A 23,605-nucleotide genomic window follows, 5' to 3' on the forward strand; every position below is an offset into this window, starting at 1 on the left:
ACTAGTGGACACTCTCAACATTGATCACATAACAGAATAGATAAATGCATACTCTACACTTTTGTTGGATGATGAACACATTGCGTAGGATTACACGAACCCTCAATGCCGGAGTTAACAAGCTCCACAATAATGCTCATATTTTAGTAACCTTTAGTGTAAGATAGATCAACATAACCAAATAGATCACATCAATACCATCATAGTAATAGTTAACTTCACAATCTACAAGAGATCATGATCATAGCCTACGACAAGAACCACACGGTGCACACACTAGTCACCTTTACACACGTGCGAGGAGGAATAGAACTACTTTAATAACATCACTAGAGTAGCACATAGATGAATTGTGATACAAAACTCATATGAATCTCAATCATGTAAAGCAGCTCATGAGATCATTGTATTGAAGTACATGGAAGAGAGATGAACCACATAGCTACCGGTACATCCCCGAGCCTCGATGGAGAACTACTCCCTCCTCATGGGAGCAGCAGCGGTGATGAAGATGGCGGTGGAGATGGCAGCGGTGTCGATGGAGAAGCCTTCCGGGGGCACTTCCCCACTCCGGCAGGATGCCGGAACAGAGACTCCTGTCCCCGGATCTTGGCTTCGCGATGGCGGCGGCTCTGGAAGGTTTTCCGTCTCGTGGTTTTTTCTGTCGATGTTTTTAGGTCACGACGGCTTATATAGGCGAAGAATCGGAGTCGGAGGGGCCACGGGCTGCCCACACTATAGGGGGGCGCGCCCCCCCTGGCCGCGCCGGGGTGTGGTGTGGGCCCCCCTGGCACCTCTCTGGCCCTTCTCCGGTGCTCTGGAAGCTTCGCGAAATTATAAGATCCCCGGAATTGATTTCGTCCGATTCCGAAAATATTTCCTTACTAGGATTTCTGAAACCAAAAACAGCAGAAAATAGCAACTGGCCTTTCGGCATCTCGTCAATAGGTTAGTTCCGGAAAACGCGTAAAAATGATATAAAGTGTGAACAAAACATGTTGGTATTGTCATAAAACAAGCATGGAACATCGGAAATTATAGATACGTTGGAGACGTATCAATGCCCACCTCCTTTTCCTCGTTCTCCATGCCCTTGTCCGTCGCCTTCACCGAAGGAGGTTGGTGCAGGGTGGTGATGTCGACGGCCACGACGCTGATGCCCTCCGGGATGCCGGGGTTGTCGCTGTCGTGGTCGGTGTTTCCGGTGATGCCGGTGTTGTCGGTGATGCCGGTGTTGTCGCTGGCGTGCTCCGTGTTGCCGACGATGCCGGTTCCCTGCAGTGTGTCGCCGGTGTTGGTGAGGGCCTGCTCGCTCTTGTTGGCGTTCCGGTCCTTCTGCTTGCTTGCGTCCCATCCTTGACGGAGAGCTTCTCGACTTCCCTGGCGACAAGCGTGACCGTTCCCCGCTGGTCGTGGTCCCGCCTGGCTCCGAAGGCGGCAACATTGCGCCAAGGGGTGTCAAGCTGTAGAGCTCTCCCGTTCTCGAGCGCGCTCTCCGCCAGGTACCATTTGCGTGGGTCATCGCGGTGTGTTGGCGGCACACCGAGGTTGTTGCAATACCTGGTTCTCCTCGTTTCCACCGGCAGCTCGCAGTCCGCCGCAAGGTGGTCGATCACCCCGCAGCAGGTGCAGTAGTTAGGTAGCCTTTCGTAGAAGACCCTGACGACCACCTCCTCGCACGTGATCACGTCCTCGAGTGTGATCCATCGCTGGAGAGCACGAGCGACGGGCAGGTGGACGCGCGCGCGCAGGATCTTGTTGGCGATGTCGCCTCTCGCGTGGTTGTCGATGCAGATGAGCTCACCCAGCTTCTCCCCAAGGTTCCTGGCCAGCTGCTTGGACAGGAGGTAGAACGGGAGGTCCCAGAACTGCACCCAGATGGGTACAGTCTCGAACGGCACCTCGTTCGGGTCCTCGTGATCCTCCAGTTTGCGAACCAGGATAGCATCGCCCTGGTACCTCCAGGGTCCTCCCGTGGTGACGTGCTCGTAGTCCCCGGTGGAGGAGAACTCGAGGACGAAGCGGCTGTCTGCAAGCTGCAGGCATTCGAGGTGGCCACGCACCCCCCAAACATTCTTCATGTAACTTACCAATCTGTTCGTGGTGATGTTCAGGGCTGACAGGAGGACACCAACGGCGAGGAGGCGGACAGCAGCGGTACCCCTGGCCTTGGCGATGTTGATGATAACAGGGGCCCGCTCCTCAGCGGTGCGATCATCCTCCACGGGTTGCTTCCCAGCGCGGCGCCAGGACGGGCCGGCTCCGAGCGTCGTGCCGCCCGAGCTGAGCGAGAGGGTGGTGATGCTGGCTGCCTCAGAGCCTCCTCCTGAGGCCGCAGTGGTGGTGTGCTTGGCTGGTTCCATGGCTTCAGTCTCTCTGTTCTCTCCGAGATTCCGCAGCTGTTGTGGGCTATGAGGTGTGGGTTGCCGGCGAGATAAAGGCTCACCTCCAGGGTCAGGGGGATGGGGCAGGCACGTCGAGACATCAACTCCGCCATGCCTCTCGGAGGCGATCTCGGTCTTAATCCCTCCATAACTCGCCGCGCCAATCACTCGGGAGTGCGTTGGTGTCGGACGAGTGAATCTTGCTGGGTTGGGAAGAACCTGGTCGGTAAAACGGTCAGGGGCGATGGGCGTCAGCGGGGCGTGGTTCGTGGCGGGAATGGTGGCGGGGTGGATGGGCGCCCGGAGCGCCGGTGGGGAGGGGATTGAAGACGAAGAAGAAATTCTGGCTGAAATCAGGGACGGGAGGGCGGATCTGATCTGGGCGATGGACGCGCGTGGATTTGGGGATTTTCTAATAATTGCGTGAAATCTCGAGCGGAAATCCCTTGGGAGGAGGCTGTGATGATCGGGGTAAATTGGAAGCGGAGATTTGGGGCTCGATTTGTCTGTCTCTCTCGTGTTTAATCTCGCAGATTTCTCTCGGGTATCAGTGGGATCGGTGGATTTGGGATCGCCATCGTGGTCGCCTCCCAGGGGGCGGGAGAGACGAACCGACATTCCTGCCTCCTTTGCTTAAAATTAGCACTAACTATAAGGTGGCCACAATCTTGATTCTGTGTCGGCTTGGCTAGGATTATTGAATCTCAAGCTCCATAGAGTTCCTTGTTTTAAAAAATAATCCAAAAGACATATATTTGAGACTAAAATAATCCAAAGACATCCTAATATTTATATTTAGAATGCACTATTATTCCACTGGATTTTATGAAAAATTATCCTCAAATACGGTCTTCCCAAATTATGGTGATCTAAAATGGCAAAAAGTAACGTTGTTCACCATCATATAAATCGACAGTTTTCGTTGTACTAGCTAGCAATAAAAGCATCTTCCATGGAATTGGATCATCACGAGTGTACCACACCTACACATGAGATCATTTCCTCACTGAAATTTTGAAAATTGCAAAACTACACGATGTTTTGATGCATAAATTATAAGGCGTCATTTTTGCTCGGGCCTTGGTCTGTCACCCTTCTTGCCCTTTCCCAGGATGTAAGCGGGATCCCACCAATATCTAGCTTCTAGTTTATTTCAGGATTTTAGCTCAAACTTTAGGCTTTGAACTAAAATTCTAAAATATACTAGAAATGGGATCTTAACACCTTAACATGTTACTAACATTCTGCCAAGAAAAAAATAAGACCATTCTAGCGGCAGTACACACTCCTGAGTTCCTAGGCGGATCGTGCAAAAAACACCACCGACCTCGACCTGAAAAGGCATGACCCGTCTCAGCGTCGCGAAAAGGACAGGAAAATTCGGCCAGGAACAGCAGAGGAGGGGTTCGAGTCAGGGTCCACGAACGGAATGGGCGCCACAAGATATACCACCATGGTCTTGGCCGCAAAAGCAGGCGAGTTGTGTACGTTCAGCACCAAGGCAACGCGATGCTTTCTTCAGAGAAAAATGGAGCGTCTCTCTGAAACCTTTGTTTGTCAGATAAAGCTTTACGACATCTACCCGTATTCGTATTTGGCACTAGGATCTTTTCCACTGTCAACCACTTACTAGGCTGCCCTTTGCTCCCTCCACGTACAGGATCCAAAATGCCTAGTACTAGTCCAGTACACTACTAACGCATGTTCTTTTGTTTAGAAGATAGTGGTTTTCATACTGCAACTAATGCCTGTACTTGGTTATCTGATATCAGCCTTGCTCAACTGGGAAGTGGATGTAACCCAACATCTAAGTTTAAATCCTCATGAACGTGAATTTAGGTTTCTATTTATACTTGAAGCGCAGACTCGACCTAGTACTCATGCAATTTATTTTGAGGACTATACTTTAATCTTCACCAAAATTAAAAAATCCTAGTACTCATGCTTAATGGGGCTGTGTGCAGAGGCCGGGAAGTGAAATTCTCCCCATTTTTAGGGTCAGACCCGAAACGTTTTCCTCCCGGGTTGTTCTCGCGAGCGAATCCACCTGATGTCGTGGCCGTTGCCGCCGGCGGTGGTGGTGGCGCCCTGCCATCGAATCATGGGTGGGAGGAGAAGCGCACCCGGCGACCAGTCCTACGCGCGGAGGGCGGCTGTTTGGGGGCGTTGGGGGTGGCGCCATATGGGCGTGCGCTCGTGGCGGAGGAGTAGGGGCGAGGCGGCGGATAATGGCTCTCGAGCCGAGCCAAGTATTTCTTGTGATGTAAGTGATGCAATAATCCGGACGCCATAGGAAGAATGGGTATCAAATTCTTCCAACCCATTGAAGGACACCTTGTGGCGGAAGGAGAAGGACCAATCTCCACTACGGAGCCATCAATTTCACAAGGCCAGGCTTCCACACTTCAACAACCAAGTGCTAGTCAAGACCGGATAGTTTGAGGCACCCCACACCGGATAATCCAGGGGCCCTGGAATCTCCGACCCCTTGGTTCCCCCGGATATTCTAGGCCTCCTTCTCATGATGATGAAGATGAACTTTCTGGAGATGACCAAGCCTATGAAAATGATCAAGGCAAGGACTGGAACATTGGTGATGAACAAGAGGCTTCAAATGAATCTATCAATGAATCCAACACTTGCCATGAAGACAAGACATCAAGATATCTACGACTCAAAGCTCACAAGCTAGAAGATGTCCTTGGTGAAGTTCGAGGAAGGATTTCCACTTGAAGGCAATTGGCAAGCTTTAATGAGCATCACGCTTACATCTCTATGGCGGAACCTCAAAAAATATATGGATGGATACAATAATGCACGAAGAATTGAATAACTTCAAGAGAAACAATGTATGTACCTTAGTCGAAGCGAAAGGAGTGCCCCAATGTTATCAACACGAAGTGGGTCTTAAAAAATAAGCAATATGATCATGTCATCGTCATCCGGAACAAGGCAAGGCTAGTGGACGAAGGGTACTCCCAATTTGAAGGAGTGGACTATGAAGAGACATTTGCACCCGTGGCTTACGACGTGAAAAGTGCCTTTCTTAATGATCTCTTGCGAGAACTGGTATATGTAAAGCAACCCCCTTCCCCCGACTTTTAGCAACCCGACCATCCGTACCACTTCTTGAAGATCAATAAGGCGGTCTATGGCCTTAAACAAGCCTCACATGTGTGGTATGACCATCTTAGAGAGCTTCTAAAAGACCTTGGCGTCGCGGTTGGGAAAATCGATCCCACTCTTTTTTACTAAGGGGTTAACGAGGAGCTTTTTATATGCAACTCTATGTGGAGGGCATCATCTTTGGGTCGACAAACAAAACTTTCAATGAGCAATTTGCTAAGTTGATGACAGATAGGTTCGAGATGTCCATGATGGGGAAGCTCAAGTTTTTTTCTTGGATTCGAGATCAAGAAACTCGGTCAAGGGAACTTCATCAACCAACCCAAGTACATTCAATACATGCTCAAGCACTTCAAGATGATTGGTGCTAATGGCCTAGGAACTCCTGTCCTTGAAGACTCAACTCGACCTCGAACCCAAATGGCAAGCCTATGGATCAAAATCTATACTTCTCCATTATAAGTTCATTGCTCTATCTTTATGCATCATGTCCGAACATTATGTTAAATGTTGGTTGTTTGCGCATGTTACCAAGCCATGCGGAAAGAGAGCCACCTCATGGTCATAAAAAGAATTTTCCGTTATTTGATTGATTGATACCCCAAACTTTGGCTTGTGGTATCCCAAGGACACGGATTTATTATTTGCCTGACCTAATTATTTTGGTCCTACGACGAGTTAAGACATACATTAATCGTTTTTATACAAAACTTTTTTACTTCTAAAATTACTGCATTTTCCCACGATATGATTCTAAGCGCTTGGTTATAAATTATACTTGGCAAAACTGACCATATCACAAATTATTATGATACATTAACTTTTTTATGTAACGTTACCGTCACTTGCGGATATTCCACTACGCTAAATTAACATCAAAAATTCTTATGAGATATTGAAGTGCAAGTGTTGTTATCTGTTTACTTTTTCTAGGACTACTCTTATAACTATTTGGCTAAACTAGTACTTTCTAGATTAGATGAAGTAAAATAAAAATAAAATTGTATGTCTTTAAGGATTAATCCGTGTCACTGTGTGAATTCAAAATAAAGATATGTGGTTATATATATATATATATATATATATATATATATATATATATATATATATATCGATAAATATCTTGATAGAGAGCTCTAAAGCTAGCAGGGCTTCTCGAACGCATGATTTGTCTATTTTAATGTAAATATAAAGAAGAAAGAGTATACTAAATCGAAATCCAAGAAGATAATAAAGGTTTTGACTAAAAATTGATGCATTTCTCATTTATCGGTGTCTTTCATGACTAAATATACCTTTCATGCTCATGGGTGCAACAATCTGCTAGCCTCACTAGCGTAGTTTGCGCTTTGGTAGTTGTCGGTTTTGCCATTTTGGTATATAACCATAAGTGATTTTGCATCAAAGTTTGTTAAGATTTTTTGAACACAATAATCGGTACTAGGGATATTGATATATAACCATCAGTGATGTTGCATCTAAGTGTGTCAAGATTTTTCAACACAATATGTTTAGATTGTTGGTAGAATATTTCTTTTGATGCACTTTAAATGTCGTAAAATTCTTTTGTATTCATATATTCATTATTGTTATATTATTTATTAAGAGGCCTCATGTTCAAGTTTCGCTAATTTGCTAATTTGGAATGACTACAAACATGAGATAAATTTAATAGACTACGAGTCAATGACGATGAGAACTACCTAGGCACACTCCTCTGTCTTTGGCGATCTCAAGTTTGTAGCAATGTATCTTCTGTCCAACAAAGTGAGAATTGTTGTACCACATATATTAAAATTTATGATAGTGCATGGCTGCATGCAATATCAATTTATCGCACCGTAGAAGCAGTGGCGAAGGACGGAAATAATCCGAGGTAGGGTGGCGAATTCTTAAAAAAATGATGCGGAGACCAAAAATAGTCACAAGACATTAATGTTATATATGATTCTAACACAATCCCTTAGAACAATAAAAATACAAACATATTTGATTATAAGTAGAACCTACCAACATACAAAATTGTCATCTCAATGGGTTTTTTTATCCTCTATAATCCCATCGATCAAGAACTCTGAATATTTCTCGATCGATGCGTAACTCGGTCTTAATGATCTTTGTCGCCGGGAAATACATTTTAGTTCTTATCATCCACTCGTATAAGCAAACCTAATTCAATGAGCTCATAATGTCGCCCGAGGAAACATGATGTGTCTTTCAAATATCAAGAAATCTTTAAAGTCGCCAATTCTCCTCGTATCAATAACAAAATAGCTCAATGTTATCTTGTATATAGTAAGGTTCATGATTAATCTATGTAATTCAAGCAATTTTATTCACATTCAACCTAGAAAATGAGTCTATATTTTTTATACCTAGTTTGTTTTTTTTTTCAGTTCGAAATTAGTTTTGTGCAGTGTTTACTAAAACAAGTATAACTTTTTCATACGAATTCCGTTTTCGATTTATGACCACTCAAATTATTCAGAAAAAACATGTGCATCTGAATGTATTCACCAAAAATCAAGGTAGAGCGGCTGCCCTGCCTAAAGGGGAGCTTCGCCCCTGCGTACAAGAATCTATGGGATGGGCTAGGATTATTGAATCTCAAGCTCCATAGAGTTCCTTGTTTAAAAAAAAATCCAAAAGACATATATCTGAGTCTAAAATAATCCAAAGACTTCCTACCATGTATATTTAGAATGCACTATAATTCTACTGGATGTTATGGAAAATTATCCTCAATTACGGTCTTCCCAAAATATGGTGATTTAAAATGGCGAAAAGTAACACTATTCACAATTATAAATCGACATTTTCCGTTGTACTAGTTCGCAATAAAACCATCTTCCATGGATTTCGATCATCGCGAGTGTACCACACCTACACATGAGATGATTTCTTCACTGAAATTTTGAAAATTTCAAAACTACACAAGGTTTTGATGTATAAATTATTAGGCCCCATTTTACTTGGGCCTTGGGCGGTCACCCTTCTTCCTTTCCCAGGGTGTAAACGGGATCCCACCATTATCCAGCTTTAGTTCATTTCAGTATTTTAGTTCCAACTTTACGGTTTAAACTGAAGTCCCAAAATGTACTAGAAATGAGATATTGGTGGATCCCGTTTGACACGTTGACATCTTAGCATTCTGCCAAGAATAGAAAAAAGACCATGCTGGCCGCAATACACGCTCCTGAGTTCCTAGGTGGATCGTGCTTTACCGAAAACAAAACATGGCACCGACCTCGACCTCAAAAAGGAATGACCCGTCTCAGCGTCGCGAAAAAGACAGGAAAATTCGGTCAGGAACAGAAGGCAGAGGAGGGGTTCGAGTCAGAGTCCACGAACGGTCTCGGCTGCAAAAGCAGGCGAGTTGCGTTCAGCAGCAAGGCAACGCGATCCTGTCTTCAGAGAAAAGGGAGCGTCTTTCTGAAACCTTTGTTTGTCAGAAAAAAAGCTTTACAACATCTAACCGTCTTAGCACGTAGGATCTTTTCACGTAGGATCTTTTCTCCACGTACAGGATCCAAAATGCCAAGTAAGTACTACTCCAGTACACTACTAATGTATGTTCTTTTGTTTAGAAGATACTGCAACTAATGCCTGTACTTGGTTATCTGATATCTTAACCATTCTTGGTTCTAAAAAGGCATTAGAAGCTATAAAGGCCTTAAAAGTCAAGATCACCATCATCATGAAAAATCCTGCTCCTGCACTCAAACTCATTGCTGAGTAGGACGCAGATTTGCCTCCTGTATCCTTTTTCATTGCTTCCTTTCTTGGCCAATTCGATATAACTTTCCTCCTTCTCCTTCCTTCAGGTAAAGGAAACCAAGACGCAATGGCTGCCTCTTTATACATCTCTGCACTGGCCGGCACCAGCTAGCTAGCTACACCGAAAACTTCAGCAAGCAGGGTGCCGAACATGGCCTCTCATTCTCCTGCCACCACAGGCTTTCAGAACGTATGCAGAGAGATCCATGGTGCGTGCGACGAGCCGCGCCGTATGAGCCGCCTCCTGGCTCACTGGAGCCCGTCTGAGAGGCAGCAGATCAAGGTGGCTTACCGTGCCATGTTCGGCGAAGACCTCGTCGCTCGACTGCAGAAAACCGTCACGGACGATCAGGACAACGAGGTAAGAAGCAAGATAAGAACACATATATGTAGAGCTTCTCAACATTTGTTTCAGTCTCAGCATGAGCCTCCCTGTCCAGCTCTGCAATCTGCTCTACCTGTGGATGCTCGACCCGGCTGAGCGCGACGCGATCATGGCCAGGGATGCCATCGAGAGCGCCAGGACCGATTACCGGGTCCTTGTCGAGATATTCACACGGAGGAAGCAGGAGCAGCTCTTCTTCACCAAGCAGGCGTACCTGGCCAGGTTCAAGAAGAACCTGGAGCACGACTTGGTTACAGAGCCTTCACACCCATATCAGAGGGTTGGTTTATCTGTCTAATTAAGTTCCTGCTTCTCATTGCAGCTTCAGTTTTTCTATCGTTCCACTTCCACTTAGCTAGGCAAACTCACTCCTTCTAGTGTTTCCCTTTCATGATTCATTCAGCTATTGGTAGCTCTCGCGACCTCCCATAAGTCGCACCACGATGAACCCAGCCAGCACATCGCGAAATGCGACGCCAGGCGGTTGTACGATGAGAAGAACGCCAGCGGTACGGGATTGGTCGATGAGGCCACTGTTCTTGAGATGTTCAGCAAGAGGAGCATCCCACAGCTCAGGATGGCATTCTGCAGTTACAAGCACATATACGGGCATGACTTCACCAAGGTAAGCTAGCAAACTCAATAGCCTGATGACGTGCACCTGACAGAATGCTAGTACTCAATCTTGGGCAATCATGAATTTGTATGCAGACACTGAAGAAGAATTTGTGTGGTGAGTTTGAAGAGTCTCTGAGAGTTGTTGTCAAGTGCATCTACAGCCCTTCCAAGTATTACTGCAAGGTGATCACAGAAAGAAATCAGTTTTGTACTTCAATTTTGTGCATCCCTGGTCCCTGACTCATTCTTCCGTTCTTGGCATTGTCAGTTACTGCAGAGAAGTATGCAACCACCAAGGACCAATAAAAGGTTGGTTACAAGGGCCATCCTGGGCGGCGATGATGTCGGTGTGGACGAGATAAAGTTAGCATTCAAGAATAACTTTGGAAGGAACCTTGAGGATTTCATCCATGAAAGCTTACCTCAGAGTGATTACAGAGACTTTCTTTGGATGTGGCAAGGGGGCCAGTGACCTCATGAAGTCAGACTCGGGGGAATCTTTGACTCGTCCACGGAATTTTATACAAACTTGAATCTTGTAATAGCAAGTTGAACATGAAAAGTAGCAGCACCATGTTATCTGAACTTGGGATTAGTGCTAAATGCTAGCAGTTTGCTTACATAATTGTTTGACATCCATTGTGGCAAATTTATTAGATCTCATCTACTATAAAAAGAATGTAGAATGTACGCTTGTTGTCGAGGAGTATATATTTTCAAATGAGCTTCTTCTTTCGGAAGTACTGTTTTAGATGCAGCAACTGCAAAACTGAAACTAAAATGCAAACACTGAGCGACATCATGCTCAACCATGAGATCCTAGCATTCGTCTTCTCATTGACATCTCTCATGTCTGATTCTCTGCATTGAGGACAATGTCATTAAATGGAACAATTATGCTTTCGGTATCAACAAAATTAACAAGCAATGTTAACAAATAGCACAGTTATTCCCTAAAATATCGATTGAAGAAGCGCATTGACTTACTTGATCCTGAGCAAGATCAGGTTTTGATGGATTGCTTGGACAGTCGCATCAAGTTTAACTAACTCTAGTTCAACTCCCTATTCAAGAAACTCACTGTTATTCAAACGAGAAAAATAACCGAGTTCAAAATGATGGGTATAAAATCATAATTCCATGTATTTCACCTCAAGCTTCTCCCTTCTAGCAACAGAATCCCAGTCTTTTGCCGCAATACCAATTTTCCAGTCAAGATTTAGTTTCACAACTAAACCCTTGCTATCACCGTCAGCTGAGAAGCAAGCCAAAAAGTTTCCTGCTTCTGCTGTGGTGAACGCAAACTGGTCGGCTGAAACCTTTTCTTTCGTGTGTAAGGTATACCCAAAAGGGGATGTAACCTGCATGAACAACGCACGTTAGAACGGATAAAAAAGAGTTAATAGGACATGTAGAACATACAAATAGTGTACCACCCAATCGAGGTAATAACAAAGGGGATGAATATGCTGTTAAAATGCAAGGGAATTAAATAACGTGCACAGAAGCCTAGTACAAGGATCAGCCATTTGTACCTATGCGATAATATCATGTCCGTACTGAAGGTGCAGCTATCATGACTCGATTGATGCCTAGTAGAAGGTGGATTTTAAATCCGATGCCTTCCTGGCTTTCGGGTCATTATTAGTACTTACTAATCATGACTCGATTGATGCTATCTCTATTTTTATGGTATTATTGTATCCTACAGTAAGGCACTCAAGCAGCAAAACCATCTTACTGGAAGGCATGATAGGGCACACTGAATAGAACACAATTTTTTTGCTTATCTTTTGGAAGAATCGATTCCAACTCTTCAAAATTACACGGTTAAAACTAAAATCAAGCAAAGATCATTCTGTGACAGCACATATAATCAAGGTCTCTGTAGCACCTTTAGATAACAGAAAAATGGACAATGCGCTAGGACAAACTGAATCCTTATTATTCCGTGACAGCACATATAATTCAATGTCCTTATTGATTACTGTTTGATTTCAGCGTTGAGGGATGATAATGAACTCTGACTGAAAGTAAACCGCTCCTTTGGTCGACCATGGATCATGCATACCGAATGTTTACAAATGTCCTTGTACATTTCTGCTAGCAGAATAATTTTCAGCTCGTTGATTTTGTGTTTACAGATGAGATTTCTACCAGTTGTTCCTATTTTCGGTGTCAGATACCGCAGTAGTATTATTCTCCATGAGATCTGCATTCAGCAACTTTGCGAAGGGTCCTCGTCAGAACGGATCAACCGCGCGCAAGAGCATATGTTGCCATGCTCAATGCATTCGAATTTCCTTTTTCCGATCGAATTACTACAATTTAAACCCAACCCAGTGGCTGTGAATTCAAGCCGTTGATAAGATTCGCAGCTCCCCTGCAAATGAGTTTCCCCCCATAAACCAGCAAAGGAAAATGCTGCTAATTCGGCTCCAATGCAATGGCTGATTGGTTTACAGCGTAGAATATTAGCAATCGCATTTTAGAACCTCTGAGATTGCATTTACATAACATAACCGATCGATCGTGCGGTGGTAGAAACGAAACGAAGGAATTACCTTGACGGAGACGGTGGGGTGGACCTGGTGGTGCTCGTAGAGGACGGAGTAGTCGGCGATGACGACGACGTTGTTCCGGATCTCCTCCGCCACGCACTTGGTTCCCGACGGCGGGATCTCCAGCCACACCGCCCCTGCTCCCGCCGACATCCACCACAGCACCAGCACCGCCGCCGACGCCGTCCACGCACCGCCTCGCGCCATCCCGTCGCTACAAGTCCTGGGAGGTGCTATGCACCGAGCTGGTCGGCACTGATTCGGTGCCGCACACCCTTCTGGTCGTATGTGGGCTTGGCCCAGTTACGTCGAATCGTTCGGTATTTATTCAGCTTGCGTTCCGATCATTCCACACGGTTTGCTCGATGTATGTGCGTTTCCATGTTCTTGTCTTTAATGTATAGTGTGTTTAATCGATGCATTTTCCCTAATGATTTTCGTACTGTTTCAGACTGTTCAGTTGATTTTTTTTTTGCATTGACCGAAGCTAAAAAGTGAACTGTTCAACGAAACATTTTTGCATCAGACATACATGATAAAAGTGAAGTACAAAATGTTGTGACAAATAGGGACAAAACATTTTTTGCCTGGGTACACAGAATTCATGTTTATCACTTGGAAACTCATTTTCGATGCTTTTCTTCTGAATGTTCTGTGAATCTCCTTGCCTTGTAGGAGAAGCATTTCCATGATTGTGTTGTGTGCTTTTCCTTGGTGAAATATCTGCGAAAATGAAATAGAGAAAACTAAAAAAATCCAGATTAATGTATTTTGAAATGCAAAAGAATTATATTAATTTCTTTGTACTGCTCAAAAAATAAGAAACTTACTTTTATGATATATCATCTTTTTCTGCTCGGAGGATGTGAACTTTGGTCAATGAAGAAGGTGCGGAACCTACGAAAGCGTAAGAAATGTCATTTTACTGTTTACCATAAGCTGGATTGACAATGCATCTCAACATAACCCGTCACCCCACACCATGGACAACGACCCGTGCTTCTGCTCAAATAATCGTAGTGTGGCGAGCACTGTATGAGAATTGATTTATGTGCTAATTGTTTATAGAACCTTGACACTGTCCATATGGAGCTTCAACTAAGAAGCTAGAACCAAATATATAACTTGTTCGAGAAACTGAGGGAGTAGAAAACAGCTTGGAGGAGAGAACACAAGAAGGTTTAGTTCATTCTTGAAGACATGAAGGCAGACCTCGACCATACAAAGAAGTACCAGAGGCAAGTAGGGACAATTAACTTGAAGCTTGTTCATGAGGTGTGCAACTCTAAGAAATTGCGGCAGGATGTGGAAGAGGACCAATTAGCACTATAGTACGAGAAACAGAGAACATTATAAAGGAAAATGAGTTGCGATTGTGAACTTTGGGTACAAAATGATTGTGGAAAAAACTATTAGAGTATCCAGGTACACATTATAGATTTGATTTATGTGCTGACTGTTTAGAGAAGCATAATGAAAACATGTCAAAAAGTACTTACATGTTTAGCAATGAATTGTCTTGATAATGGTATCTGATGCTCATTATACTTGTTTATCACAAGTTGAGTAGAGACTTTTCACGTATGGCTTGAACGTCAACCTTTTTTAACAGACATGTATATGAAATGAAAAAAATGTCAAATGTCAAAGAGTGTATAAAGTCCATACAGGAAAGAAACAGTCAAATATTGAACTGAATGACAAAAATCCCAGAATCATATCTTCATTAATTGGAAGAATAAACAATTCCATAATAAGCATAAAAAATAATAGGAGACAGAATAGAAAGGATTCTTGGCATGAGCAGTTTTCTACCTTGAACATAAATTAAAGCATTAACAGATTCTTGGAATGAACGGTTTTCTACATTGAACAAAAAATAAAAGCATGACCGGATTCTTCGAATGAACGGTTTATAACTTGAACGAAAATAAAAGCATGAACGAATTCTTGGAATGAACATTTTCAAACCATGAAATAAAATGCAAGCATGAACGGATTCTTGGCATGAGCGGTTTCGTACCTTGAACATAAATGCTATCATGAACGGATTTTTGGAATGAAGGCTTTTCTACCTCGAACATAAATAAAAGCATGAACGGATTCTTGGCATGAACGGTTTTCTACCTTGAACGAAAAATGAAAGTATGAACGAATTCTTGGCATGAACGGTTTTCTACCTTGAAAAAAAACATTAACTGATTCTTCATGAGCGGTTTTCTGTCTTGAACATAAATAAAAGCTTGCACGGATTCTTGGAATGAATGGTTTTCTACCTTGACCATAAAATACAAGCATGAATGGATTCTTCTCATCATGAACGGATTCTTGGCATGAACGGTTTTCTACCTTGAACAAAATAAAAGCATGAACGAATTCTTGGCATGAACGGTTTTCTACCTTGAACGAAAAATGAAAGTATGAATGGATTCTTGGAATGAACAGTTTCGTACCTTGAAAAAAAACATTAACTGATTCTTCATGAGCGGTTTTCTGTCTTCAACATAAATAAAAGCTTGCACGGATTCTTGGAATGAATGGTTTTCTACCTTGACCATAAAATACAAGCATGAATGGATTCTTCTCATTAATGGTTTCCTACCTTGACCTTAAGTACAAGCATGAACAAAATCTTGGCATCAATAGTTTTGGTAGCTTGAACGTTAAATAATGCATGAACAAATTCTTGGCATGAACGGTTTCCTACCTCGACCATAAATACGAGCATGAACGGATTCTTGGCATGAACGGTTTCCTACCTCGACCATAAATACGAGCATGAACGGATTCTTGACATGAACGGAATCTTGGCATGAACGTAAATCCAAGCATGAATGGATTCTTAGCATGAGCGGTTTTCTACCTTGAACATAAATAAAAGCACGAACAGATTCTTGGAATGAACGGTTTACCTACCTTGAACAAAAATACAAGCATGACCGGACTCTTGGAATGAACGGTTTACCTACCTTGAACAAAAATAAAAGCATGAACGATTCTTGGAATGAACGGTTCCGTACCTTGAATAAAAATACAAGCATGAATGGATTCTTGGCATGAAAGGATTCGTACCTTGAACAAAAATGCAAAGCATGAACGGATTCTTGGAATTAATGGTTTTCTACCTTGAACATAAATAAACACATAAACGAAGCTTTTATTTCAATATCCTTTGTCAAGATGAACAATTTTCTAGCTTGAACATAAATAAACCCATGAACGAAGCTTTTATTTCAATATCCGTGCAAGCATGAACTGATTCTTGGCATGAACGGTTTTTTTATCTTGAACAAAAATAAAAGCCTGGACGGATTCTTAGCATGAACGGTTTTCTACCTTGAATAGTATCACGACATGTGAAATGTGTGTGAGATTACTTTTTAATAACCAAAACTGTGGTAGATGATATACGAAACATGGCCACAAAGTTGTACCCAATACTCAAATCCAGAATCTGTATCAAGATGTAGCGGTTTGAACAAAAGAAACTAACACCAAACTAAACTATCTACCATAAAAAAATCAATAGGCTACACATCGGGCCCTCACTTGCAGCACCTCCTAGGCTCCTACGGGATCAAACATGGCTTGGTCTCCAACAGGTACAGAAAACATTACATCCTCTAGTGCTCTGCATCCTCTAGAGCTAGTGTCCAATAGTTGGAGATCTGTATTCTAGTTCTATGGCTTGGTCTCCAACAGGTACAGAAAACATTACATCCTTGTGTTGTTATACTGCCCACTAGACTAGTTGTTTGAACTAATAGCTCATCTTCTCTGAACAAAACGTATTCATGTTCTGTTTCTTCATTAGCTAGTTAGACTGTTGTAACATATACTTCTACTGTTAGACTGAAGTACTTATACTGCTGTAAAATATAGTATGAGACCGGTCTGCATACTGTTAGACTGCTGCCAAATATAGTTGCAGATTGTTGAAGCATACGGCTAATGGTTAATTGTGTATTTTTTTACTGAGATGTACGTGTCTTGTGTCTGTTTGTAGATGGCATCCGAATCTGAGGATGAGCTGAGCCGGTATGTTCATGATGATAGCTGAATGCACATGAACTTGACCTTGCGAATGCCGGTCTTTCCCTTGCGGATGCAGAAGCAGATGAAGCAATAGCTGCAGGAGTGAAAGCCTTGGTGAAAAAGGAAGATGTGGGGGTGATTCAAATTGAAGATGATGAGAAATCTGTCAATCCAAAATAGAGGAGACCGATGGCAGCAAGATAAGAGGCCATTTGTGTGCTCCCATTTTTATGTACATGTGCTGTCAGCCTGTCATGTTGTGCTTGTTCTCTCTTGTGGTGGAAATTGTGAAGTGAACTGCCGGAAATAATCATGGTTGTGTTTCCATTTCTTATATACATGTGTCACACTTTCTCTATTTGGTCTATATGGTCATGACGGAAGACCGGACCGAAAAGACCGAAGACCGAATACAGAAAGACCGAAGGTATTTTGGGTAGCATTTCTGCATGACCGAAATATGTGAAGACCGAAAAGATAGACCGAGCAAACCGAACGCCCGACCAGACCTCCTACGGGATCAAACATGGAGATCAAGATGATAATTTCACTATGGCATTATATCCGGGGTAACGAAAGGGAAGCAACTAATCTGATATCGATACACTCTGTTTTATTCTAACACAGCTGCAGAATATATCAAATCTGTATCGTACTGCCAGGTACACCTGCATAATTGCGATGCTCACCCAACCAAATCTGAGTGGAATGGCTGAAAGTCCGAGATGTTTCGCCTCGCTCAATACGAGTAGCAGTGTAGCACTGCAGTAGTGCGGCTATTACAGTGCCATCGGCTGATTATGCATTTCTATACTCTTATCTTATTACGTGTATGTATGCTAGGACAAATCAAATGCTAGACCAACCAATCACGCTGCTACTACCGTAACTATATCACAGCAACATCATCCGTTCACCGGGTAAACTCCGAAGCACATTCGGGCTACCGGATCAAACATCTCCGACACAAACCCTAGCTCTGATTTTTCTCAACACACGCACCAAAAGGCCACACAGAGTACCCAAAAATCGCAGGGAAAATGCTCTGGTTTCGGCTGGAGATGCATCGGGGCCGAATCAGATCAAAGCACAGCGGCAAACTGACGAAACAACCGAACAAATAATCCAGTAACGAGACGAAATCGCCTCACAAGAAAGACGAATAGACCCCGAGAATTTAGTGCGATGAGCGAACCGAACCTGAGGCTCCGAACGAAGTGGGGCGAGGCGTCGCGCGACACGACGATCTGATCCGTGCTCCAAGCTCGCAATTTGGGAAGTTGGGGAAGCGAAGCAGATGAGAGACGCTGGCCACAGAGACCCCGAAGAACGAAGAAGAACGATGAGGAACGACGGGGAAAGAAACAGACCACCGAAGCGGGTATGGGCCGGCCCAAACGACGCGGGGGGTGTGCGGCACGTCGTATACACCGACCTGGTCGGTGTATAGGATTCGCCACAAGTCCTGACCACCCTGCTGCTGTTCCTGATGGAGTGATGGCATCACAGATTACAGTATCACACCACCGAGTGAGTTGGCTGGCCCATTAGGCCCATAAATATGTGCGGCCCAATTCGGCCCAAACACAACTCGAGTTGGATCAGATCACGGTGAGCCCAGGATCATATCCGATCCTCCCCCACCGCTGCGGGAAAAAAAAACAAATCGGCAGAAAAGAAAAGCGAGAAGAAGGAAGCAACGAGCCGAGGAGATTCCGCGGCGGAGTTGGTAGAGGAGGAGGAGGGTTTGCTCTGCGGCGGCCATGGAGAACCTGGCGATGCTGTGGGCGATCATCGGGCCGGGCTTCGCCGGCGCGCTCTTCGGCGCCGGCTGGTGGTTCTGGGTGGACGCCGTCGTCTGCAGCGCCGTCAAGGTCTCCTTCATCCACTACCTGCCCGGTGAGACGAGATCCCCCTTCCTCTTCGATTAGGTTTTGGGTAGACCTGCCCGCGGCTTCGAGGTTGGGAATTGACGGGTTGATTTTTGCGTGGGGTGGATTCGCAGGGATCTTCGCGTCGGTGTCCGCGCTCATGTTCAATTGCGTCAGCAAGGAGGACCTCGGGGGCGACTACTACTCGGCCTATGGCGGCGGGGATGATAACGAGTGGAGGTCAGGTTTTTGGCTCGATTTGGCACTGATTGGTCGAATTGATCTGTGGATTCAGGTTACTGCATGTTCACCAAAGAATAGGTTTCTGAATTTAGATGATTGAACTGACCCATGAATATATAAAATTTATTTGCACAGGTGATGTGTAATTTCGGACACGGTTCCCAGATATCTTCCTAGTTAGGCACCTTTGGCTCTTCTTATATCAAGAGGAAAAAACTGTAGATGATTAAGTTAAGCCCTGAATATATACACAATATCTGCGTGACTGAAAATATCGTCATATCAGCGATGTGCAATTTCGTACACGATTGCAAAGTTAGAGAGCTGTTAGTAGGACTCATCTGAGAAGCAACCGTACTAACAGCTGTTAGGAGGATTCATATCTAATTAGTTCACAAAATTTAGGTCAATGCTTCTTTCGCAGCCTTAAGTCAGCAAGATCAATCTTCTGTTTTGATTGTTTTAGCAGCTAAGTCAGTTAATATCTCTCATGAGGGTAAAATCGGTGCCAATGTTTGCGATTGTTTCCATATAAGCATTGCTCCTCAACCATCATTTGTGTATCACTTTGTTAGTTACATATATCCCTGTTTTTCTTTGATAGTTACATTATATGAATATAATAGATATTTGTGTCAGGAGAGTCCTCTTTTCATGAAATCCATTTGCCAATTTTGATACCTGGTACCAGTACAGTGGGTTTAAAACGAGCCTTATTGTTGGATGAAAACAACTATTATGTACTCCCTCCGTTCGTGTTTAATTGATGCCCTAGATGCATACAAGCTCACTAGCTAGGCTGTTTCCGCGCTGATTAAACAAGAACAGAGGTAGTGCATACTTTTGGCTAACAAATTTCTGAATTTAGCTCGCCAGTTATCTGCTGGCCTCTTAGGTGCTTATGGCGCTGTACAACTCTGTCTATCTTAATGAATATTCTCCTGCATGGTCTGGGCAAACAACTTTCTGCTTGCCGAGTGAGATAAGCAGTTTCACCTATTTCTAAAAGATATCAATACTTGCATAAAAAATGATGTTATTATATCTTGAAACAACGACATTGGATGATCCAATCCTGCCAGATTTGAATCATCCAATTTACTTGCGAAATATCATAAAGCTCAATCTTCTGAAAATTTAGACCTATGCATCATATATTCATTTTATTTTGGTTAGTTGCTTACATAGTTTATATTTTAGAATCACAGGAAGTGTCAGGATTTCTTAGTATGAAGATATAGTGACAGTCTTACCCTCAGAGTTTGAATGCTTGATTAAGTTGTTTTTGTAGCTATAAACTATAAAGATATTAAAAGCTGAAATGATGGAAAGGTCGTCATATAATGCTATATACGTTAAGATGCAAATAACTGTTTAATTTTGCTCAACCATCGCTGCACATCGTGCACAAAACTGTAGGCCTCATTCAAAAATGATGATTCTGAAATTCAATGCGAGGGTTAGCTAAAATTGGCTGCTTCCAAGATATTTGAAACAAGCTGCAGGAAAATATTGCAGTTGAAACCAGGTGAAACTTAAAATGAAGATGGTCTAGGCAAACTCACAAGGGTTTTCATTTCCTGGATCATTTATTCATTCATGTTGTGCACAATCTAAAACCCTTTAGGGGATTCAGAAGCTCTAACTGATGAACTACTTTTGAGCAAAAGAAGTTTGTACTAGTTGCTAGCATTGTGCAATATAGTTGTGCCATTCCTCCTATAAATTCTCCTTCTTGTCTTTCATGTCCTGGATCATTTATTCATTCTTGTTGTGCACAATCTCAAACCCTTTGGGGATTCAGAAGCTCTAGTTGATGAACTGCTTTTGACCAAAAGAACATTGCAGTTGCTAGCATTGTGCAATGTGGTTGTGCTGCTACTTATATTCTCCTTCTTTGTTTATTTCATATAAGAGTATAATAGACCAATGATGGGGGGTACCAAAATGTGCTACGTAGTAAATGGAATTTACTAAGGGAGAAGGGATTTCCTCCTGAGACACTAGATTGAGTTATTCTAACGGGGGTTTCTTGATATGCAGGGCGAAGCTCTGGCTTTTTATTGCATACGTTGTTTCGTTCGTCTGCCTGGCTGCATCGGTGGGCTTGCTGGTGCAAGATGCCCTGACTGACAAGGGCCCTTCCGTGTGGACTGGTGTCGCTGGCGTTCTGCAGTGTGTTTTCGTGTTGATAAGGTATGTCTGCATGATTCACCGAACTTTTCTCTTGCTACCCGCCTTCATTTGACTTGATCGGGTCCTGATGTGGCATCGTCTTTGCAGTGGCTTGACTTACTGGACGTGCCACTCTTCTGACGATTAAGTGGTCAAATATGTTCTGAGAAGACTTGGAAGGTTGGTCAAAATCTATGTGGGTTAAGGATCAAAATGTTCCGAGCAGACTTGGAAGGTCGGTCAACATCTTTTGAAGACGTCTTGTCTACCAGTGTGTGGTTCTGTGTAAATTATGTCCACTTCGTGGCGGGAAAGACTGGGTGCTTACTGTGTGAATAACTGACTGCTTCCTGAAATGATCTGTAGCATCAGTACTCTACGTGTTTATCCTAATTTGTTCTGAGCTCCTGCTGCTTGCCTTGGGGTTAGAATATATAAATTGGAGCATGAGCTGCCTGCAGCAAATCGTTATTGTCAAATCTCTTGAGTGTGGAAGTTGGGTTGACTCCATTGTTAAAGCAGATGGGCGGTTGCTCGCAGATTCTTTCTTGGTGATCGTAAGACATAATGTCACTTGGTTCTTTTCGGGAGATGCATCGCTCCTGTGTTGCACGCTTCTTGGTTCTTGTATAGAAGTACGGCAAGTAATTTGCGAATCCTTTGATTTGGGCAGTAGCATTATCAGGGTGATGCCTAAGAGTTAGGAGGTATATCGCTTACTGCATATGATCGTGAGATTCTGAGTAGGTATCCATGTGAGATTGCGAGGAGAGGCTCTCGTGTAGATATAGTAGTAGAGGTGCGTGCGACGTGAGTGAGGCGTGCAGTGCAACTCTGCAGGATCACGCCCAAGGAATGAAGGGAACGGCAAGATATGCCTAGAAGATCGGAGAAGACGAGGGACCCCGTGGTCCGTGGAGCGCAGTCTCCGTCGATTGATCATCACCCGATCACGCTCGACACATCAGGTTTTCTTGCTGGGTGATGATAACCTGGCCGAGTTTGAACAGGTGCCGTTTGCTCCGTGGTCGCGCCAACTATTGGCATTCAGCTTCGTCGCTTTCCATCTCAAAAAAAAAAAAAAAAAAAAGCTTCGTCGCTTTCCCCAAAGCGCGGAGTGGATTTAGCCAGAACCGGGAAAGGACGTGGCCTCGGAAGTGCCGATCGACCATCCGTTTGTACATGACCACTCCCATCTTGGATCGACACCCACTTTGAAAGTCACTACATATACTATCCAGCTTTTTAAAAAAAACTATATATACTATCACTAGTACACTGGCTGTCTTGACAAGTGATCCAAATTCATCCTTTTTAAGAAAATCTGCCCGCTAAGAGCATCCCCACTCGTCCCCCCGACGAGGTCCCCGAGCGACGTTTTTTTGCATCCGGACGGCGAAATTCGGCCCAGTCGCGCTCCCGGTTCCTCGTTTTCGTCCGGATTTGGCCCTTCATCCATCCGGCGAGCCCACGCAAACCCCGGTCCCCCGGGGATCTATCGGGGAGTCCGGACGAGTGAAAAGCGGGGAAGGGCCCGCTCTGTCGGCGACTGGACACACGAACCCCACCGCCACCTCGCTCAAAATCTCCCCCACCCCTCGTATCTCTCTCGCCGCCGTCACCACCCCTCCGGCTTGTTGCCCAGATTCTGCCGCCCCTCCTCCCCCACCTACCTATATTCCGCCGTCTTTCGACGATGGCCTATCTGGCTGCTCCTCCACCGGCCTGCTTTCCGACGACGGCCTACTCCTCGTCGTTTGCGGCTCGGGTTGCCTCGACCACGCCCGTCAGGTGTTCGTCCATTTGCCTCGCCGTCCATGGACTCGGACGAAGAGGAGGAGCAGATGTTCGTCGAGCTTATGCGAGAAGAGATGGCAGCCGCTGCCCAAGACGAGGAGCACATGCTGACCCTCGCTTGCTTATCAAGCCTGTACGCCGGGGTGGCAACGCGGTCGACGTGGTGGGTCGGCACCGAGTCGTCCGAAGTGCAAGCCGAGACAGACGAATGGAGGGCTACCGCATGTTGTACGCCGACTACTTCGCCGACAATCCATTGCACGGTGAGACTGTTTTCAGGCGTCGTTTCAGGAAGAGCAGAAAGCTATTTCTGCAAATTATGTATGCCATCCGAGACTTTGACCCCTACTTCAGATGCAAAGCGGATTGCACTGGCTTGGTTGGATTTTCGTCATCGCGAAGTGCACGATGGGCTGTGAGGATGCTGGATTATGGAGCTCCCGGTGATGGTGCAGATGACTATCTTCGGATGGCGGAGTCCACCGTCCTTGATTGTTTCTACCGGTTCTGCAGGGCCATCATAGCAGTGTTCGGGGACTTTTACTTGAGATCACCCACTGTCGAAGACACTCAGAGGATCCTTGCAACAAATGAAGCTAGGGGTTTTCCAGGGATGCTTGGAAGCATTGACTG

The 23,605-nt window shown here is 44.3% G+C and overlaps 3 protein-coding genes and 2 long non-coding RNA genes across 5 annotated transcripts; 3 read left to right on the forward strand and 2 right to left on the reverse strand.

Moving 5' to 3' along the window:
* Positions 1–9,293: 9,293 nt before the first annotated feature.
* LOC124653946 (annexin D8-like) lies at positions 9,294–11,030 on the forward strand. Its single transcript, XM_047193002.1, has 5 exons — positions 9,294–9,648; positions 9,728–9,952; positions 10,076–10,297; positions 10,384–10,473; positions 10,559–11,030. Exons 1-5 carry the CDS (start codon positions 9,439–9,441, stop codon positions 10,760–10,762), a joined length of 951 nt encoding a protein of 316 aa, XP_047048958.1. The 5' UTR covers positions 9,294–9,438; the 3' UTR covers positions 10,763–11,030.
* LOC124653947 (transmembrane emp24 domain-containing protein p24delta3-like) lies at positions 10,986–13,058 on the reverse strand. Its single transcript, XM_047193003.1, has 4 exons — positions 12,855–13,058; positions 11,442–11,651; positions 11,278–11,354; positions 10,986–11,151 (listed from the first exon to the last, which is right to left on the reverse strand). Exons 1-4 carry the CDS (start codon positions 13,056–13,058, stop codon positions 11,007–11,009), a joined length of 636 nt encoding a protein of 211 aa, XP_047048959.1. The 3' UTR covers positions 10,986–11,006.
* A 359-nt stretch (positions 13,059–13,417) lies between these two features.
* LOC124654238 lies at positions 13,418–18,190 on the reverse strand. Its single transcript, XR_006988262.1, has 3 exons — positions 18,087–18,190; positions 13,682–13,748; positions 13,418–13,597 (listed from the first exon to the last, which is right to left on the reverse strand). It is a non-coding gene; the product is annotated as an uncharacterized LOC124654238 (long non-coding RNA).
* Positions 18,191–18,565: 375 nt separating this feature from the next.
* LOC124657004 (transmembrane protein 50 homolog) lies at positions 18,566–19,100 on the forward strand. Its single transcript, XM_047195637.1, has 2 exons — positions 18,566–18,785; positions 18,892–19,100. The coding sequence occupies exons 1-2, from the start codon at positions 18,650–18,652 to the stop codon at positions 19,098–19,100; spliced, it is 345 nt and encodes a 114-aa protein (XP_047051593.1). The 5' UTR covers positions 18,566–18,649.
* Positions 19,101–21,074: 1,974 nt separating this feature from the next.
* On the forward strand, positions 21,075–21,763 carry LOC124654442. Its single transcript, XR_006988356.1, has 2 exons — positions 21,075–21,196; positions 21,284–21,763. It is a non-coding gene; the product is annotated as an uncharacterized LOC124654442 (long non-coding RNA).
* The last annotated feature ends 1,842 nt before the right edge of the window (positions 21,764–23,605 follow it).

The sequence above is a fragment of the Lolium rigidum genome, chromosome 5 (genome assembly GCF_022539505.1).
Source record: "Lolium rigidum isolate FL_2022 chromosome 5, APGP_CSIRO_Lrig_0.1, whole genome shotgun sequence".
Lineage (NCBI taxonomy): Eukaryota > Viridiplantae > Streptophyta > Magnoliopsida > Poales > Poaceae > Lolium > Lolium rigidum.